General features: G+C 36.9%; 2 protein-coding genes across 9 annotated transcripts in view; one reads left to right on the top strand and one right to left on the bottom strand.

Moving 5' to 3' along the window:
* Window positions 1–4,573, top strand: part of tomm20b (translocase of outer mitochondrial membrane 20b) — a 575,852-nt gene extending 571,279 nt beyond the window's left edge. For 3 of the 5 annotated variants that reach the window (XM_087272211.1, XM_087272210.1, NM_001002698.1), the window contains 2 exon segments: window positions 1,090–1,232; window positions 4,078–4,573. In XM_087272211.1, coding sequence (XP_087128337.1) covers window positions 1,090–1,232; window positions 4,078–4,122 — 188 coding nt within the window. In that variant the 3' untranslated portion in view covers window positions 4,123–4,573. 5 annotated transcript variants of the gene reach the window in all.
* Window positions 4,574–7,074: 2,501 nt separating this feature from the next.
* rbm34 (RNA binding motif protein 34) overlaps window positions 7,075–18,099 on the bottom strand; it is an 18,320-nt gene continuing 7,295 nt past the window's right edge. Inside the window, exons 2-11 of one of the 4 annotated variants that reach the window (XM_087272204.1) lie at window positions 17,347–17,491; window positions 17,051–17,172; window positions 15,071–15,566; window positions 11,993–13,725; window positions 11,170–11,213; window positions 9,671–9,754; window positions 9,446–9,509; window positions 9,319–9,361; window positions 8,834–8,952; window positions 7,075–7,468 (exon numbers count right to left, since the gene is read on the bottom strand). In XM_087272204.1, coding sequence (XP_087128330.1) covers window positions 7,136–7,468; window positions 8,834–8,952; window positions 9,319–9,361; window positions 9,446–9,509; window positions 9,671–9,754; window positions 11,170–11,195 — 669 coding nt within the window. In that variant the 5' untranslated portion in view covers window positions 11,196–11,213; window positions 11,993–13,725; window positions 15,071–15,566; window positions 17,051–17,172; window positions 17,347–17,491 and the 3' untranslated portion in view covers window positions 7,075–7,135. 4 annotated transcript variants of the gene reach the window in all.

The raw sequence follows: 18,099 nt of genomic DNA, 5'->3' as shown, positions 1-18,099 counted from the left end.
CATACATTCACACACTCATACACTACGGTCAATTTAGCCTACCCAATTCACCTGTACCGCATGTCTTTGGACTGTGGGGGAAACCGGAGCACCCGGAGGAAACCCACGCGAATGCAGGGACAACATGCAAACTCCACACAGAAACACCAACTGAGCCGAGGTTCGAACCAGCGACCTTCTTGCTGTGAGGCGACAGCACTACCTACTGCACCACTGCCTCGCCGAGCGCAGCATTTTATCTAGATTTATTATTAAAGTTCAGAGATTTAACTTATTTACCTCAGGAGTTTCCCTGAATGAAACGGTGAAATTAAACATCACCATGGACATCTTAATAAAGGCATAAACACATTAAGGGTGTTTGTTTGCTGAAATTTGTATTAAAATCTGTTTTATTTACACCGTGCAGTGTATATTGATAATGTTTTTATGCAGAGTATATTTTGAAAAGGGGTAAACAGTAAATGTTGTATGAGCGCTGTAATGTTTAAATAATCTACCATTAAAAACACGTGAAGGTCATGTGACCATCAGGAAGAACACAGCATCCAATTAATCACAGGACGTGTTCTCTGTTCTTGTGGTCTCCTGAGTTCGTTCTTCTGAGGACATCTGGCAAGACCGCTCTCCACAAGAACGCAAGTCCGGTCTCTGCGTTCTTGGAAAAGTTCTTGGAGAAACAGCCCTAGTAAGAGCTTAATTTGCTTGTTTAGGTGTGTTTGATTTGGGTTGGAGTTCATCTCTCCAGGACACCAGCCCCCTTCAGGAACAAGTTTGGACTCCCCGCTTTAGGTGAACAATTAATCTGCGCACGTTATTTCACTGAAAATAATGTTTGTTTCGGTCATTTTAAATCAAAATCGGAGTGTCTGCTTCTGCGTGTGGATTGGCTGCTTCTCTGATGATGTCAGTTTGGTGCTTCAGACTCAGTATTCTTCCTGTTAGTTTACTGTGAGGGAATGATGCTCTAAAAGAAAGCCCCGCCCCCTACTCAATATTCAGTTTCAGTACATCAGCATACTGAAATAAAAGTCTCAGCTACGCAGACTTTAACACTCATCTTTGTGTGTGTGTGTGTGTGTGTGTCAGGAGACTATGAGAAAGGTGTGGATCACCTGACGAACGCCATCGCAGTGTGTGGTCAGCCTCAGCAGCTCCTGCAGGTCCTGCAGCAGACGCTCCCTCCTCCAGTCTTCCAGATGCTCCTCACCAAACTGCCCACCATCAGCCAGGTGAACATACACACACACACACACACACACACACACAGAGACACAAACACACATACTGACAGACACAGCTCAGACAAAAAAAACACACACAGTAACAGACAGAAATAAACACACACACACACACACACACACACACACAAAACCCGGTTGCGATTAAATATTTGAATTCCTGCGACTAGAGCGTAGGTGACTGGTCAACCGGATGTGATGTATTTCAGTGTTGTCCAAGCAGATCTGTGCACACCAGATTAGAAATAGGAGTTTTTCGTTATTTGTTTAAATCAGAAAAAGTCTATAAAAAAACATTTCTATTAATAAATGAGGAATAAAAAATAAGCATTTTATGTTGTCTCCACATTCTCTTCTAAATTTTTAGCCGTATATGAGTATCAAGTATTCATTCATTTGACCATGGTGAACGCACACAGAGCAACGAGTTTTTTTGCACTTTATTTCGGACACCTTGAGGATCAGCTCTCCCATGGTGCACGATAACACTGAAAATTCTGTGTGGCTGCCACAAGGGGGCGTACTCCGACAGTCGTGTCCAAATGCCATTTTAAAACTAAAGGCTGATTTTTACTTCTGCATCAAGCACACGCTTATGCTACGGCGCAGCCAACACGTCGACGCATAGCCCTACGCCATGGCCGTCACTGATCCGCACCTCAGAAAATGTAACTACACGTTGCAACGACGCATAGTGCAAGCTCTGTGATTGGTCGGCTTGGTAGCGCTGACGAGTCTGGGCGGGACCGAGAGCCGCGCGAGTGTCCAAGTGTGGAGTCCCGTGAAGGAGCTCAGAATGGAAAGTTTTGTTCTGTGTTTACCTCAGTTAAAGTTGTTGCACGTCCGCCGGTTCCTGCCTCAAAATGAGCGAGTTTGAGTCACTTGTACATCCAGGAAGTGTTCAGGAAAAGCAAAACAGCAGCAAAGAAACTCGACACAGAGGAACATTTACAGCTCACTGCCCACTAGCATTTCAGAAGTGTTAATGCAAACCGACAGAGACAGCAGCAGTAGTATAAATGCACAGCTACGCGCATTGCATGCGCCGTGGGTTACGCCGGTCACTTGATGCAGAAGTATAAACCAGGCTTAAAGGGCCATGAAACCCCCTCGTTTCAGCAGGATGTTTTCACACCTCTACTTTGGAAAAAGCCAGAAAAGTGGGCGTGTCCAGCTCTGTTTAGGGGGGAGTGTCGGAGGAAGAAAAGGGGCATAATGTGGGAGTGTCTATTTGGGCGCGCTGAGTCGAAAGTAACCGAGTTAAAATACACACACACACACACACACAGGGGAGAAAGTAACGGTGTTTACATGGACATCTGTAGTCGAATTATTTGCCAAATGATTAAATGGTGGACTTTAACTGCAGTTTGGCTCTTTCATTCAGGGAATTCATTCATGCCCCTCAAGACAAACGAGATATTTGATTGGAGGAACTGCTGTAAGCGTGTATTTTTCATGCAATGTTTGATACCGCACGGCGAATGAGAGAAAAAACCCTCCGCATTACCGGAAACTTAGATGCACACGGCAGGTAGCGTCAGAAAGCCGCGTGTGTTATTCCGGTCACTAAATGCGGTGAAAATCCTACACGAGGTTAAAGTTTGGTTGTGATGCTGACATGTTTACACTCGGTGCAATAGTTAGTTCCATATGAACAAACTGAATAAACAAAGAGCAAATCTGTAGAGACAGGACAATCACCAGCAACTAGAGCCGCGTCTTTATTAAGAGGAGACTAAAGCGAATCCGGATCTCAGCGTTTGCAGATGAGAACAGCTCTCAGATAAACAATAATCCTCCTTAGACACGTAAGTTATTGTTGTGGAGCGTCGCGTACACTGTTAATCCACACGTGACTCCAGCTGCGCTCTCACAGAGAGAAAATGAAAACAAAACTTCACTGCAGCAAACTATAAAAGCAACACTTCACGCTTGTTTTGCCAACACAACGTGGCGTCTCTGTCGTCTAAACACTGTGACAGTAATGAATATTAATGAAGTTGCACAATAGAGCGCGCTGATTGGTTTGAACCAAGCTTTACTCATGCATTAATGCAGCACACTGTAAGACGTAATAAGACACACTCTGGCACAGACGTCCAGTCTGCACGCTGGAATACACGCTATTATGTCATGACCGTGACGCAGCTTCAACAATTAGTTTCAAACCGGAAGTACGAATTTGCTTGAAATAACGCAAAAACAACCAATTTACACTTTTTAGTGAAATATAGGTGTCCTAATAGTGTTTTTAGCAGTGTGGGACACATATACCACTGTCAACAGCTCAACACATGTGTTCTGGTGTTTCGTGACCCTTTAAGACAGATTAGTGTAATCGAGGCCTGAGTGTGTTTTCGCGAGCGGGTTGCTGCTGCGACGCGGCGGAGGATCGTGACGCTGGCTCAGCATCGTGATATCTATCAGGCATCGTCTATCAATCCAACCCTAATAGGGAAATTGGCTGTCGTGTATGGGTGTTTCCCAATACTGGGTTGCAGCTGGAATGGCATTGGCTGCGTAAAACATATGCTGGACAAGTTGGCGGTTCATTCTGCTGTGGCGACCGCGAATAAAGGGACTAATCTGAAAAGAAAATGAATGAAAGTCCGAACTATGAGATCCAAACTCTGAATTCAGATTTGTGAGAATTCTGGGAATTACATCTGAATTTTTAGATGTAAACTGAAGAGTCCGCGTTCAACCCAATTACAAAATAAATATATTTAAAATAGCAAGACGTGAACTTCAAATTCAAACTCCGAATCCCCTGAACAAGCTGTGCCGTAAATGTCCACGTCAGTGTGAATTCAATCTAATATGTTTCCTGCAGCGTATCGTCAGCGCTCAGAGCATCAGCGACGACGACATCGAGTAGCAGGAACTCCAGCCGCCGTACGACATCACTTCCTGTCTGTCCTGAATCTACAGTCCCGCCCCTTTTCCATTCACGAACAGCGAACGCACAGAAGCGGATCTAAAGCAGCATCTGAGGAGGGGAACAGAAGTGAGAGACATCAGTTTGGTGATGGTGTTTCAGTGCGTTTGAATGACAGAAGACAAGCATGACCCGCTAACACTCATCTATTTGAGTCATTTGATTTACTAACAGTGTTGAGTTTTGGAAGTCATTGAATATCGCGAAGGCTTGTAGACGCGATGTTTACACTGTCTTTAGTCTGTGATGGGGAAATGGAGAAGTCATTTGTCTGTGTTCATGTATTTAAGTTATTTTTATTGGCTGTGAGACGTCTGATGTGGTGAAGCACGATTAATGGTGCTCGGAGTTTCCTCTTTTTTTAAAATCCAAATAAATCAATGTCGAATAATCGCTGTGTTCAATTCATTTGTGCATCCAACTATGTAAAGTACAAAGTATTTAATGAGAATATTTCATTCATTCAGATTAGGATGTTCGTGTTTCATTTGTTGTTTTGAGCACCAGCAGTACATATGTTAAACGTCTCCCTTCAGGTTTTGGAGTCTCTTCTACAGCTCTGATTCAGGTGTGTTTGATCAGGGAGAGGTTGAGAATGTGTACTGTTGGTGTGCCTTTAGGAACAAGGTTGGGAAACACTGTTTACTTTATTGATATTGGCAATTTATTTTTTAGGGACAAGATGATGTGGTGCATGAAAAACTGGCAGTAATAACCAATTTTCTTAGAAAATAATTAAGCAAATATACATTTAAGAGCTTCAAAAAAAACTTACATTTTTAAATAAAAATATTTTTAAAATATAAATATAAAAGATTTAGAATTTTTAATTATTTTTACTATTAAAGATATTGAATATCAAAGACTACATTTTCTATGAGGATTTTTAATATCAAGGCTTTTTACATTTATTTAGAAAAATGTACAAAAATGGCCAAATTTGTATTTATAGAACATTTATTTGCATAAAAATATTTTATTTGCTGCACAAATCTTCATGAAAAATTTGGCAGGAATTAATAATTCAAAACCTTTTTTTTAATTAAGATTATTTAAATGCATTTAATTAAATTTGATTTATTTTAATTTTCTATTTAACAGAGCCAGGTGTGGATTTATAAAGTTGCTTTGTGTATTCGACTATTTATTATTAATAACAGGGGTCACCAAACTTGTTCCTGGAGGGCCGGTGTCCTGCAGATTTTAGCTCCAACCCAAATCAAACACACCTGATCAAGCTAATCAAGTTCTTACTCGGTATACTTGAAACATCCTGGCAGGTGTGTTGAGGCAAGTTGGAGCTACACTATGCAGGACACCAGCCCTCCAGGACCAAGATTGGTGACCCCTGGTTAATAATAATAATGCTGCTGATGTTTGGGGACTTTTTAATCAGTATTTTAAAGTTCTTTATTCATTTTAATCTTGGGAGTGGATGTGTTGAGGTTATATAAGTATGGCTTGATGTATACGTATGTCCTTGTCCAGCAAATCAGAATAGTTCGCTGGCCAGCACTTTTGGTTTGGTTTTCAGAGCTGCTGTGAACTCCAGTAATAAACAGCGCTCTTCAGTGCAAAGGTCTATTTTTGTACGGAGGGGGATTTTAAATTTGATTGACAAACTTACAATGACTGAAGTATTCTGGTTATCATTAACATTTAAATACATTCATATAATTCCACCTTACACCTTTACATGTTTTCAGTGAGTTATTTTCTTTGCTGCCAACTTCGTGGTCTCTGGCCAGGGGGAGGCTTAGGCCCAATCCCAATACTGTTTTTGTACCCCTTCCCTTGGCCCTTAAAACCAAGTGTGAATGGGAAGGGCTTCAAAACTTACCCCTAAGAATTGGGACAGCACTACAGCACCTGCACACGTCATCACGATCTCTTGCTTCATATGAGATCAGACGACGGCGACTGCTGTAGTGATTCCAGTTGTGTTATTTTTTGGCATTTATCTTCATGAAATCACTGAAGGCAGATATTATTATCATTGTAACACATTCATCAATGTAAACACACCAAAAACAGCATGAACATTATAGCAGACACTGCAAACAGCTCATTCCCAGCCACTAGACTTTTCCGACAGGGCATTCCAGAGTCAACAAGTGTCAGAATGCTGTGGGACTGCTGGACAGGAGGTATTATTAAGGATTATAGATCATGAAATTTAGCGGTTTTTATTTCAGCATTTTTTAAAGCATGACGGTGGTTATGAGTGTATTAAAACATGTGCTTGTTTGTTATTAAAAATTCGCAATGACAAAAAAAAATACTGATTTATAAATCTCCTGACCTCTGGGTGCTGCGATCCTGCATTTGTAGATGGTGCATTCTGGGAAATTTTCTTACCCCTTGGTTTTGAGTGTGGTCCTAAATAATCTTCGTTCGAAGGGCTATTCACCTCTTCCCCTTAGCCCAACGCCAGGGATGTCCAAACTCGGTCCTGGAGGGCCGGTGTCCTGCAGATTTTAGCCTCAACACACCTGCAAGATGTTTCTAGAAAGCCTAGTAAGAGCTGGATTAGCTAGCCCAGGTGTGTCTGATTGGGGTTGGAACTAAACTTTGCAGGACACCGGCCCTCCAGGACCGAGTTTGGACATGCCTGCCCTACGCCTTTAAGCTGAAGAGAATTGGGACACCACTTTTCCTTGAGGGGAACGCGCAAAATGAGGGGTAGGGCTAAGGGGTAGAATTGGGATTGGGCTTAAGCCTTCCCCAGCCTTACACACACTCCGCCTATGCCTGTGGACTAAATCAGAAAGTTTGGAGCTACTTTCATCCTTAAAACGCTTTGTGAACACGGCCCTGATTCTTCTTTATCTGACATTATTATCCAGATAATCCCTCACAGGATGACCAAATCAATGCTCTTCAGCTCTGGAGTCCAGTTAATCAGTCAGTATTTTTAATCAGCACAATTAAAACACATGTATACATGATAAACCTAAACATGACCGCTGTGTTTCTTCTTCTTGTGCTTGAACTTCTTCTTCTGCGGTTTTCCTCTTTTGGCAGTGGGATCCGCCATTTCTCCTTTAAATGAGGACGCTTGTGTTGGTTTATTTCTGGGGTTCTTGGTGAAGTTTTTTCTGCCCGTGTTATTTCTGAACTCCTGCTTCGGCCCTTTGAGTCCTCCTCCCGTTCGCTGTCCTTCTGCTTTTCGTCCTGGTGGAGTTTTCTTTTCTTTCTCCTTCTTCACGGAGCGTTTCACCCGGATCTTTCGCTGCTGTAATGTCGAGCCGTTGAGTTTCAATGCTAACATCACTGAGTCTGGGCTCTGAAACAGAAAACAGCAGGTTTGACACTTTATTCATCTTGTAAATGAAATCAATTTGTTAATGGATAAATGTTGCACCTTAAAATGTACTAACTTTGCACAAATACTATTTAATACACCTGGCTTTTATAGCTCGTATAATGACAAATATAGCGTTGAAAACTAAACGATTTCCCAAATATCTCTTAACATTTTTAAACAAGATTTAATAACTCATTCCTAATAGCTCATTTGTTTTGTCTTTGCCATGATGGCAGTACATAATCTGTCACTAGTTACTTTACAAGATAATGTTCAGCTTAAAGTGACATTTATAGGCGTAACTAGATTAATTAGGTATTAAAATGAAAATAAATAACATAATGTAATAAGAAATACTGTAAATAATGTCCTTGCTTTGTTAAACGTCATTTGGGAAATGTATTAATTAATATATATTTAAAAAACATCTTCACAGAAGGACCAGTGATGTAATGTAATGGATTTTTTATTTAATGTAATCTCCGCTCATTTCAATAATAAATATACAATTAAACATCAGCAAACAAGTGAAAACATCAATTAAATAAGATTTTTAATGTGAACACATGATACAAATTCTACAGTTTTCAGCATCAGTAATTTTCAAAATATTTTATTTTCCACTAATTTATTTAAATATTTCCTTTAAAATATTTTATTTACCACTGAAGAACAGAGAAAGCAAAGGTTCTGGAAATAAACCTTCAATAGCCAGATGAACCTATTTGTAATGTTTCTAAACAAACTTGATGAAATATTACCAACAATATTAATGATACACACAACTGATGGTAACACTTGATCTTAATGTGTCCTTGTTACACTTCACAAGTATTTACAATAAATTATGCATAATTACACGCAACTAATGCTAAACCTAATCTGCATTCTAATCCCATCCATACAGTAAGTACATGTAATGAATTTATATTGCTCAGTAGTTAAATAAATAGTAAAGGACAGCATAAATAAAGGATCACACTTTACAATAAGGTTGTATTAGTGAATGTATTTATTAACATTAACAAACACTGACCATAGCATTTATCACAGGGTTTATTTTATTTTGTTATAATGTTAGTTAATGAAAATAAAATCATTTATTGTTGGTTGCTAACTCTCAGTGCAATAATAATGTTAACAAGCATGGATTGGTATTATTAAATGCTGTACAAGTACTGCTCATACTTCGTTTATGCTAGTGAACACATTAACTAATGAAACCTTGTTGTAAAGTGAGACCCAATTGTTGCACACAGAAATACTTTGATCAAGTCGACTATTTAAACGCACATCAAATAGTCAGGTTTATAGGTTTGAGATATATTATATCTGAATTTTTACCTCAAAAAGGACGTAGCCGAAGCCTTTCCCCATGCCAGAATCCCTGTCTCGCACCAAACGCACGGCCTCGATGTTTCCACACTCCTGGAAGTGATTCTGCAGCGGAAGCTCACTTATATCTGAGAGAATACATATACATATTAAAGGGGAGCTAATATGCAGAAATCACCTTTATACCCAGTTGTGTGTCAGCAGTGTGTGAATATCTTCAGCAGCCTCTGATGATAAACATGAATTAGTTGTGTTTTTTATAATCAGACTTGATGCAGAAACACTTTGATTGACATTCTCTCTTTGTATGTGTCATCAGAGGGGGAAAGCCCCGCCCACTAGTGCACATCTCTCCATCTCATTAGCATAAACAGCAGCCCTGAGTGAGAAGCAGCCGTCTGTGCATTAGCCATTAGAGTGTTTGAGCTGCTGAAGATGATGTCAGCATAGACTCAGAGGATTATAGATGTGGAGTTTTGAACACTGTTACTCACCGTACGGTAAATTCCCCACAAATATGGAGCGTTTATGATCATGCTGTAAAAAATGGATTCATTATTACACAAACGCTTTCACAATCTACTGATGAATTATATTCATAAAAGTATTTATAACACTCACTTTGCTGTGCTGAGAAACTCGGTCCACTCGTATGTAGAAACCTGCCTGAATCTCATGGCCATTCCTAAAAAAAAGTGTAAACATTCATTACAATTTCTACCACAGAATGCTTGATTCTGAATGGCTGATGAGCATTTTAAGGCTTGCACATAAACGCACAGCTAAAGTAGTTCTGACAGGTTTTAATCATTTCATTATGCTGTTAATACTGTGGAAAACTCCTACCATTTGAGAGCATCAGTGGCTGATTCTTCCTCTTTGAAGACGATGTAAGCATTAATATTTTGTTTCTTGGGATGTACTTTTCTCCTACAAATTAAAAAGGATGAGATTAGTAAAGTTTTATTTTTGAGGGAGGAGGCGGGTGATGGGGTGGCAGTTGGGGGGGGGGGGGGGAATAAGTAGGAATTGCATAGTTTAGAAATAACGCTGATAAATTGCACTGGTGTGAAGAAGTTTTGTAAAACATGCATGAAATATTTACACATTGTAAAGACGTATTTTGGTTCCCTAAGTCTACAACCAATAATTAACATTTAATAGTATTCAGAACTTAAATGAATGTGAAAAATATTAAGTATGAACATTTTTCTAATCTGTAAAAGAGCACAGAAGTGATCTGAATGCAATCTAATAGTAATCTGCAAAATAGTAAAAAATAATCTGAATGCAATCTAAAAGGCTACAAAAGTCATCTAAAAGTACTCTACAAAAGAGCAAAAAAGAAATCTAAAAGTACTCTACAAAAGAGCACAAAAGTAATCTAAAAGTACTCTACAAAAGAGCACAAAAGTAATCTAAAAGTACTCTACAAAAGAGCACAAAAGTAATCTAAAAGTACTCTACAAAAGAGCACAAAAGTAATCTAAAAGTACTCTACAAAAGAGCAAAAAAGTAATCTAAAAGTACTCTACAAAAGAGCACAAAAGTAATCTAAAAGTACTCTACAAAAATACAAAATGTAATCTAAAAGTACTCTACAAAAAAGCAAAAAAGTAATCTAAAAGTACTCTACAAAAGAGCAAAAAAGTAATCTAAAAGTACTCTACAAAAGAGCACAAAAGTAATCTAAAAGTACTCTACAAAAGAGCACAAAAGTAATCTAAAAGTACTCTACAAAAATACAAAATGTAATCTAAAAGTAATCTACAAAAGAGCAAAGTAATCTAAAATTAATGTACAAAAGAGCACAAAAGTAATCTAAAAGTAATCTACAAAAGAGCACAAGTAATCTAAAAGTACTCTACAAAAGAAATTTAAAAGTAAATTACAAAAGTAATCTACAAGAGCAGAAAAGTAATCTAAAAGTAATCTACAAAATACTAAAAAAAAGTCATCTAAAAGTAATCTAGAAGACCAAAAAAGTAATTTTAAAGTAATCTACAAAAGACAGCAAAAGTAATATAAAAGTAAAACATACAAAAGACTACAAAAGTAATCTAAAAGTAATCTAAATGTAATCCAGTCAGATTAATTAGTCAGATTAAATAACCATAACTGTGCAATCCAAGAGATAATATTACTGACTACTAACTTTTTCATGTAATTTGTCATTACAATCCAGAGTTAATCCACCCAACCATGTGCACCTATGTCTATGTTTGACAGTAACTGCTTCAGTAAACCCTCAGCATGTTTCAAATGGAAAACAGGATTCTGGCAAATGTGGTATTTACATCACAATGGAATCCATCAAACTTCACACTAAAAGATGAAACACTCACTGGATGGCAGCCACTTTGCGGGACATAGTTGGATCTTCCCGAATCTGTAAAACATGCATGCACAAACGTTTTAGGTTATTTTGCCTGCGAGTTTACATGACAATGGCAATTTTGTGGTCTGAAAATGCATGAATTTGTAAACCGTTTTTCCAAAGTGGAAGTTTCTGATAACACTGCATTATCATTTCTGTGTAAACACTCAAAATGGGAATCTTTGAAAACAGTAACAGTGTGCACGTGGGAAATATGCTTTAGGTATGTAGATATGCGCAATACGGCAAGCACCAACAAACAAACACAACTAACAAGGTGCTAGTAAATGTTGTTAGTAAACATTGCTAATTAACCGTGACAGCGCCCACTACAGTATTTTTAGCAGATGCATGTAAACGTGGATGATCTTCAATACATTGTTGTGTTAGATAAGAGAAAATTATTAGCCCTCCAATGACACTTGTATTGTTCTTAAAAAATTAAATAAAATGAATTCTGCTATGATCAGTATTTTAAGTCCCGATAAGATTTTATCCAATGACTACCTTAATTAAACAAACTTTACCCTAATTAATCTAGTTAAGCCTTTAAATGTCACTTAAAGCTATGTAACAGTGTCTTGAAGAATATCAAGTCTAATATTATGTGCTGTCATCATGACAGAGAGAAAAGAAATCAGTTATTAGAGATGAGTTATATATACACTATTACGCTAAAAAACACTTTAGCGTAACAGAAGGGTTAAGAATTGTCTTCAACTCTACATAAAACTTTGTAAAAATGCACAGGAAAAACTTTTTAAAAGGCTTGTAATCAATGTATCACGCACCACTGAACGAAAGCGAACCGATTCGATGACTCCAGACTTCTTGAACACGGACAGAAGATCCTGTAAAACAAGATGAAAACACAGTCAGTAATGATTCACGAGGCTCTGTTTAATCTGTAGAGTTTATCACTGAAGCGCCTGATCAGACTTCATGTCTGATTTAGGTTTAAATATATGATATCAGCATCGCTATCTACTGCAATGTGTGAATATGCAATAAACATCACAGCATCTGCAAAGTTAAACTGGATTAATAATACGCAGACACCACAGCTGAGAACACATGAGATTAGAGGAGTCACTGCAATGTGTCACCCTAATAGAATGAAGGATTTTCATTTGCATAAGACATTTCAAGCTAATTTATAACATTTAAGCACAAGAAATGATCATGTTTGTAGCTTTAACAGTGATTTAATCATTGATACAGTGACGACTAGACAGAGCTGTATTAGATTTATTATTGAGTTTCTGTATTTGGATACTGATAAATCCATGAAGAATCATTTATTTCATCTTCATCTCTGCTCTGCTGTATTTATCTGTGTTTTTCATTTGTTTATTATATTTTATGCAGACGCACTCTCATACAAAATCATCCCAATCAGTCTAAATTCATGAATTGTTTCCAAATATATTAATATATAAAAGATATTCAAGTCATCAGGTGAAATTATGTTTATATCACAAAAATAAATCGTCACCTTAGAATTATAAGGCTCTGTCTGACATTTTTGTTAAAATGGAGTTATTGACATATTCTTATTTAATGGCAGCTTATTTACATTATGGGATGTTTTTTATATGTTGTTTACATTTTAAGACTTTTTATTTAAAAAACAAAATCAGTTTATCTACAAAGTTGAACTCTAGCTTGGCTCTATAAGGTACTTTCTGTGAGCCAATCAGCACTTTAATGCACACACGAGGACCAATCAGGATCAGCTTTCTTTGTCATTTTGCCGGACTGCTCCATTGAAAGCAGGAAAGACTAAAGAAACACAAAAATCACACAAAATCAGAGTCGGCTAAATGATGCCGCACCACACAAATTGAGATGTGTGTAAATGTGATGATTTAGAAGCAATTTTTGACATTGAGATTAAATGTTCAATTTTACACTGTTGAAAACGAATATTAAAAAAATGTATATATTAATGTGGAATATTTTTTATTTGTGTATATATAGTCAGTGAAACACTTTTCAGTGTTTATTAAACTCATTTGCTCATTGTCTGTTTTCTTTTAAAGTCTTTACATTTAATATTAAGCCTTGAAGGGCATATCATTTTCATGGAGCATATAATTCAATAAATATAGCATCCATTTTAATAAATATAATTCAATAATTCATATAAAGCATAAAGTTTAATAACTATGACCATATTAATTATATAAAATTAACATCTGCACTGGATAAAATATTTAGCACAGCCTTGGATGTTAAATTTGAACAAGTAAAAACATTCAGCCTAAAGCATTAAATAAATGTTATAGAAAGGACAAATGTAACTTTCTCAAGCATCAACATATTGTTACAACACCAAATTATTTATTTTTTGATTCTATTTCTTGAAAAGTAAAGCTTCAATGAATGATCTGCCAGAGGGAACCTTATAATTCCAAGTGGAAAATGACTTTTCAGAATGAAAAGGTTCTACCTGCATTTACCGTCTTCCTTTTACTCCAATTTGCAACTGTAAGAGAACTTTGATCATTTATATTTAGAGTACCTTTAGCAGGGTTCGAAATTAACTTTTTTACTTGGTAGCACCGGTGCTCCCAACTTCAAATATTTAGGAGCACCAAAAAAATTTCAGGAGCACCAGAAAAAATTTAGGAGCACCCACCAAAAATGAATGAGCACCGCTGCAAATTGTTTTTTAAGGGATTTATTGTATTTTAAAACAACATTAATAGGACTGACAAAAACCAGAAACAACTATCTAACTAATGCTGCAAAGACATTGATATTTGTGTGCAATAATTCCAAAATGAATGTCGAATAATTAGGCCATAGAATATTAATGATGATAAAAAATGACAATAATAGTAACAATTAATTACATTTCTCATTATGATGCTGCCTTGAATGTGCATGAATGTAGGTTATTTGCTATAAAAAGTCTGTTACTTTATGAAAAATAATTGTATAGTTTGCATCAAACAAAAATGAAGCATTGCAGTAAGAAAAATAGATTTTGTGCTGCTGTATTTATATGCATGTCAATTTAATAAATAATATTTCTGCTACAAAACAAACAAAAGATTATAATAAATCATTCAATTCAAGGATGAAAGCTGCAAAGTCATCAGTAAATAAATAAAAAAATAATATACACCTCAAACAAGAATAGACAAAAGAAAGAAAGTAAAGTCTCACTTCTATCACTCTTTAAAAGTTTTGGTTTCAGTTTGTGTCAATTTAAAGGTTCAGTCTGAGCTGATCTTTATTTTTCTGTGTTAGTGGAAAAGCAGGCGAGTCAGCCGACCCAATTTATGAGCAGGCAGAGCAGGTTTCTTGCGAATACCACCGGCGCAATACCGGTCTTTGTTATGAGCCGCAGTTTCAGTGTAAACTTAGTAAAGGTGAGCTTATTTGGCGATGATATGTACAGTATTAGATTTGACTTTTAGCAGACATTTGCGCTGAACACGCAGTGAATGCAAAGCATGGAGATTCGGGCACCTTCTCCAAGAAGCGCGCTCGATTGATCTCAGCTGGCGAATCATTATTGACCACGTGACATGTCATGATCGCTCTCATCTGCGCCTCAACTTTAGGTGGGGTTTGCAAACCTGTGTGCTTTAAGTTTTTACTCTTCAGCCGTTTGCATTTCCCATGGTCATTAAAGCTTCTTCCCTGTCATCTGACAGCGGAATACCTTGAGTGATAGACAGCTAATATGAACCAATATAGCGGCAGAGAAGAGCGATTCAGCACGTTTTTACAAAAAATCAAAACAGGTCGCACTACAACCATTATCTGCAGTCGCACTAATGTGCCCAAATATATTATGCGGTCGCATAGATTAATTTTTGGGCGCATATGCGAACACAATGGTCGCAATTTCGAGCCCTGTTTAGGGTCTCGTACATGTTAATGTATGAAACAGAACTGTTACACACACATTGTTTGTTATATGGAATGCAAAAACTTTGAAGCTCAATATCTCAAAATCATTCAGAACACAGAGAGAACCTTATAATTCTAAGGTGACGATATATATATAATGCTGAAGAACAAAATAACACAATGCCTGATTATTTCAATATTGTGCAGCCCTATATATGTTTATAGAAATAACCCAGTACAAATCAATTTGAACTTAAACATGTCCTAAAAGGAATAAAAAGATATGATTTTTGATAAACCTTCTTCTTGCAGCTGGACGGGAGATTTCCCACAAACACCGTTCGTTTCATTTTGAGCCGTTCCTCCGCATTGAACTTGACGGTTTTCTTGTGTTTGGTGGGTCGCTCTTCTTCTTCTTCTCCTCCGTCTGCACGTTTACATTTGGCTTTCTTTGCACTCGCTTGTCCTTCTTCATCAGCGTTCTGTAGAGCGCTTTCCCTGCAGAGTTTAACAGTTTTAAATTGCATGCATTTATCACTACATTTATTGGTGACTCTAGAATTGCAGGTATGCTTAATATACAGGTAAAGTCAGAATTATTCACATTTTTTTAAATTCGCATTATACATTTTTTTGCCTTGTGTCTGTTTTAGAGACATGTTACAGGTCTTTGATAAAGATCTAATTGTTTTTCTTTGGAAATATGTTTCAGATGCACACTGTACACATCAGTGTGTGTCAAAATCAAAAACACAATATTGTTCAAGAAAATTGTGATAGGTTACTTTTGCCTATATCGCACAGCCCTATTTAAAATTCGCCAATAGTAGATTAATAACGTCTCAACTCTGTTACTGAGATATTTCAGTCAATTCACTCTTTAAAGGGCCGTGAAACCTGCCTGTCTCAGCAGGGTGTTTTCACACCTCTACTTTGGAAAAAGTCAGGAAAGTGGGCGTGTCCAGCTCTGTGTAGGGGGGAGTGTCAGAGGAGCAAAAGAAGGAGGGTCTGTAAAAATTTGCATAAAAATGGGAGTTTTGGTTTGGGCACCCGCTGATTTTTACAGAGGCATCAAACACACACACACACACACGCACAAGGCTTGAGAGGTATCCAGATTTTGATACCGTCAAACCTCCTCCCTATTTTACACCGGTTTCCAGTATTACCTCGGTTATCTGTATGTATATATATATATATATATATATATATATATATATATATATATATATATATATATATATATATATATATATATATATATATATATATATATTTATATATATAGTTTTATTAGTATTTTTATTCAATGCTTTGAAAAATAAATTAAATCTTTGTAGACTATCAATACATATGTACTATATATCATTTATTTAAATATGTGGACAAAAAATTATAGATTCATTTTATTTAAAAATGATTATATTATTCTTATTTCTTAAATTCAACTATAGGGGTGCAGCCAGGTAGGGGGCCTTACAAGACAATGTGCCCAGGGGCCCCTGAGTTCTTAATCCGGGCCTTATTATTCCGGTCACAAAATGCAGTGAAAATCCAACACAACGGTAAGTTTGATTGTAATGCTAACATGTTTGCACTCGGTTTAATAGTTAGCTTGATACGAACTAACTTTGCCATCTGAATAAACAAACAAAGAGCACTGGTCGCTCACTTGCCAAATCTGTAGAGACAGGACAAACAACACCAACTGGAGCCGCATCTTTAGTACTTTTTAGTGAGATATAGGTGTCCTAATAGTGTTTTTAGCAATGTGGGACATATATACGACTGTCAACAGCTCAAAACATGTGTTTTGCTGTTTCATGACCCTTTAAAAACAATAATATGATGAACATGCATATATTTCTGTTTTAGGCATGTCGCAGAGTGTATATTTAAGCTCCATTACTGTTCCAGATCTGGATTGTAACAGTTTGAACCTAAACCATGTTTAATATATCAGTGGAAGGATGCTAGGTTACCTGTCCTGGAGTTTCTTCTCAGCAGCTGAAAGAGTCTTTGGTTTTTTCTTCTGTTTCTGAACCTGATCTTTGCTCTTGACTACTGCATTATCAGACACTGCAGGCGTGACTTTAGGCTCAATCTAATGAGAGAAAACACAGATGTCAAACATGAAATACATACACTCCATGCAAAGTTTGAAACCTACAAGTAAGTGTTGGAACTAAATCGTGCAGGGCTGCGGCCCTCCAGGAATTGAGTTCAACATCCCTGCTCTATAGTCACCAAATGATGTCGGAGACCATAAAAAACGTACTTTTGGTGGAGGAAGGAACACTAAAGTATTTGCAGATGAAGTGGAGGCGAATAATGAAGACAGAGCTGAGGATTTGTGTTTGTCTGGGAAGAGGCTGCCGGACACCTGACCGACTTTATATCCTCCAGCATCGCCACCATCACTGCTGAAACAACAAGAAAACTGAGTTAACACAAACATCCTCAATATACTCACAATACAATATCAAAAGATGCAGTTTAGGGCAGCACAATATATTGTGAAATGATTTTTATATGATAATAGAATATGCAATATACACACCGCAGACGTGTGATGAATTACATTTATTTTACGCATTGTTTATATAGATTAAACCAATTGGATGGGGTCTTGCTATCTTCTAGCTCCGCCTCCACAGTAGGTGCTGTTTAGCTGGAAGCTGAACCCAGAGCTGAAAATAAACACTAATGGGCGGAGTCAAGACAAGAGCAGAAAATAACAACAGCCAATCAGATGAGCTTTTCACTCATTCGCAGTGTTTTTTAAAGAGTTCATGTTGGCACTATGACAGCTTTTTATAAATTATATTTATTTAGATTTGAATAATATATTTTACCCGTTTATTTTAATATCATTACATAAATGCATTTAACTTTTTTTTTTCCAACAGAAATATTATATGATAAGAAATATCACAATATTGCATGTCACAAATTTTTCCAGTATCATGCAACCCTAATGCAATATATATATATATATATATATATATATATATATATATATATATATATA

Source organism: Danio rerio, chromosome 11 (assembly GCF_052040795.2).
Source record: "Danio rerio strain M-AB ecotype USA chromosome 11, GRCz13ab, whole genome shotgun sequence".
Lineage (NCBI taxonomy): Eukaryota > Metazoa > Chordata > Actinopteri > Cypriniformes > Danionidae > Danio > Danio rerio.
The sequence above is the reverse complement of the archived record's forward strand: the minus strand, read 5'-3'. Positions and strand labels throughout refer to the sequence as shown.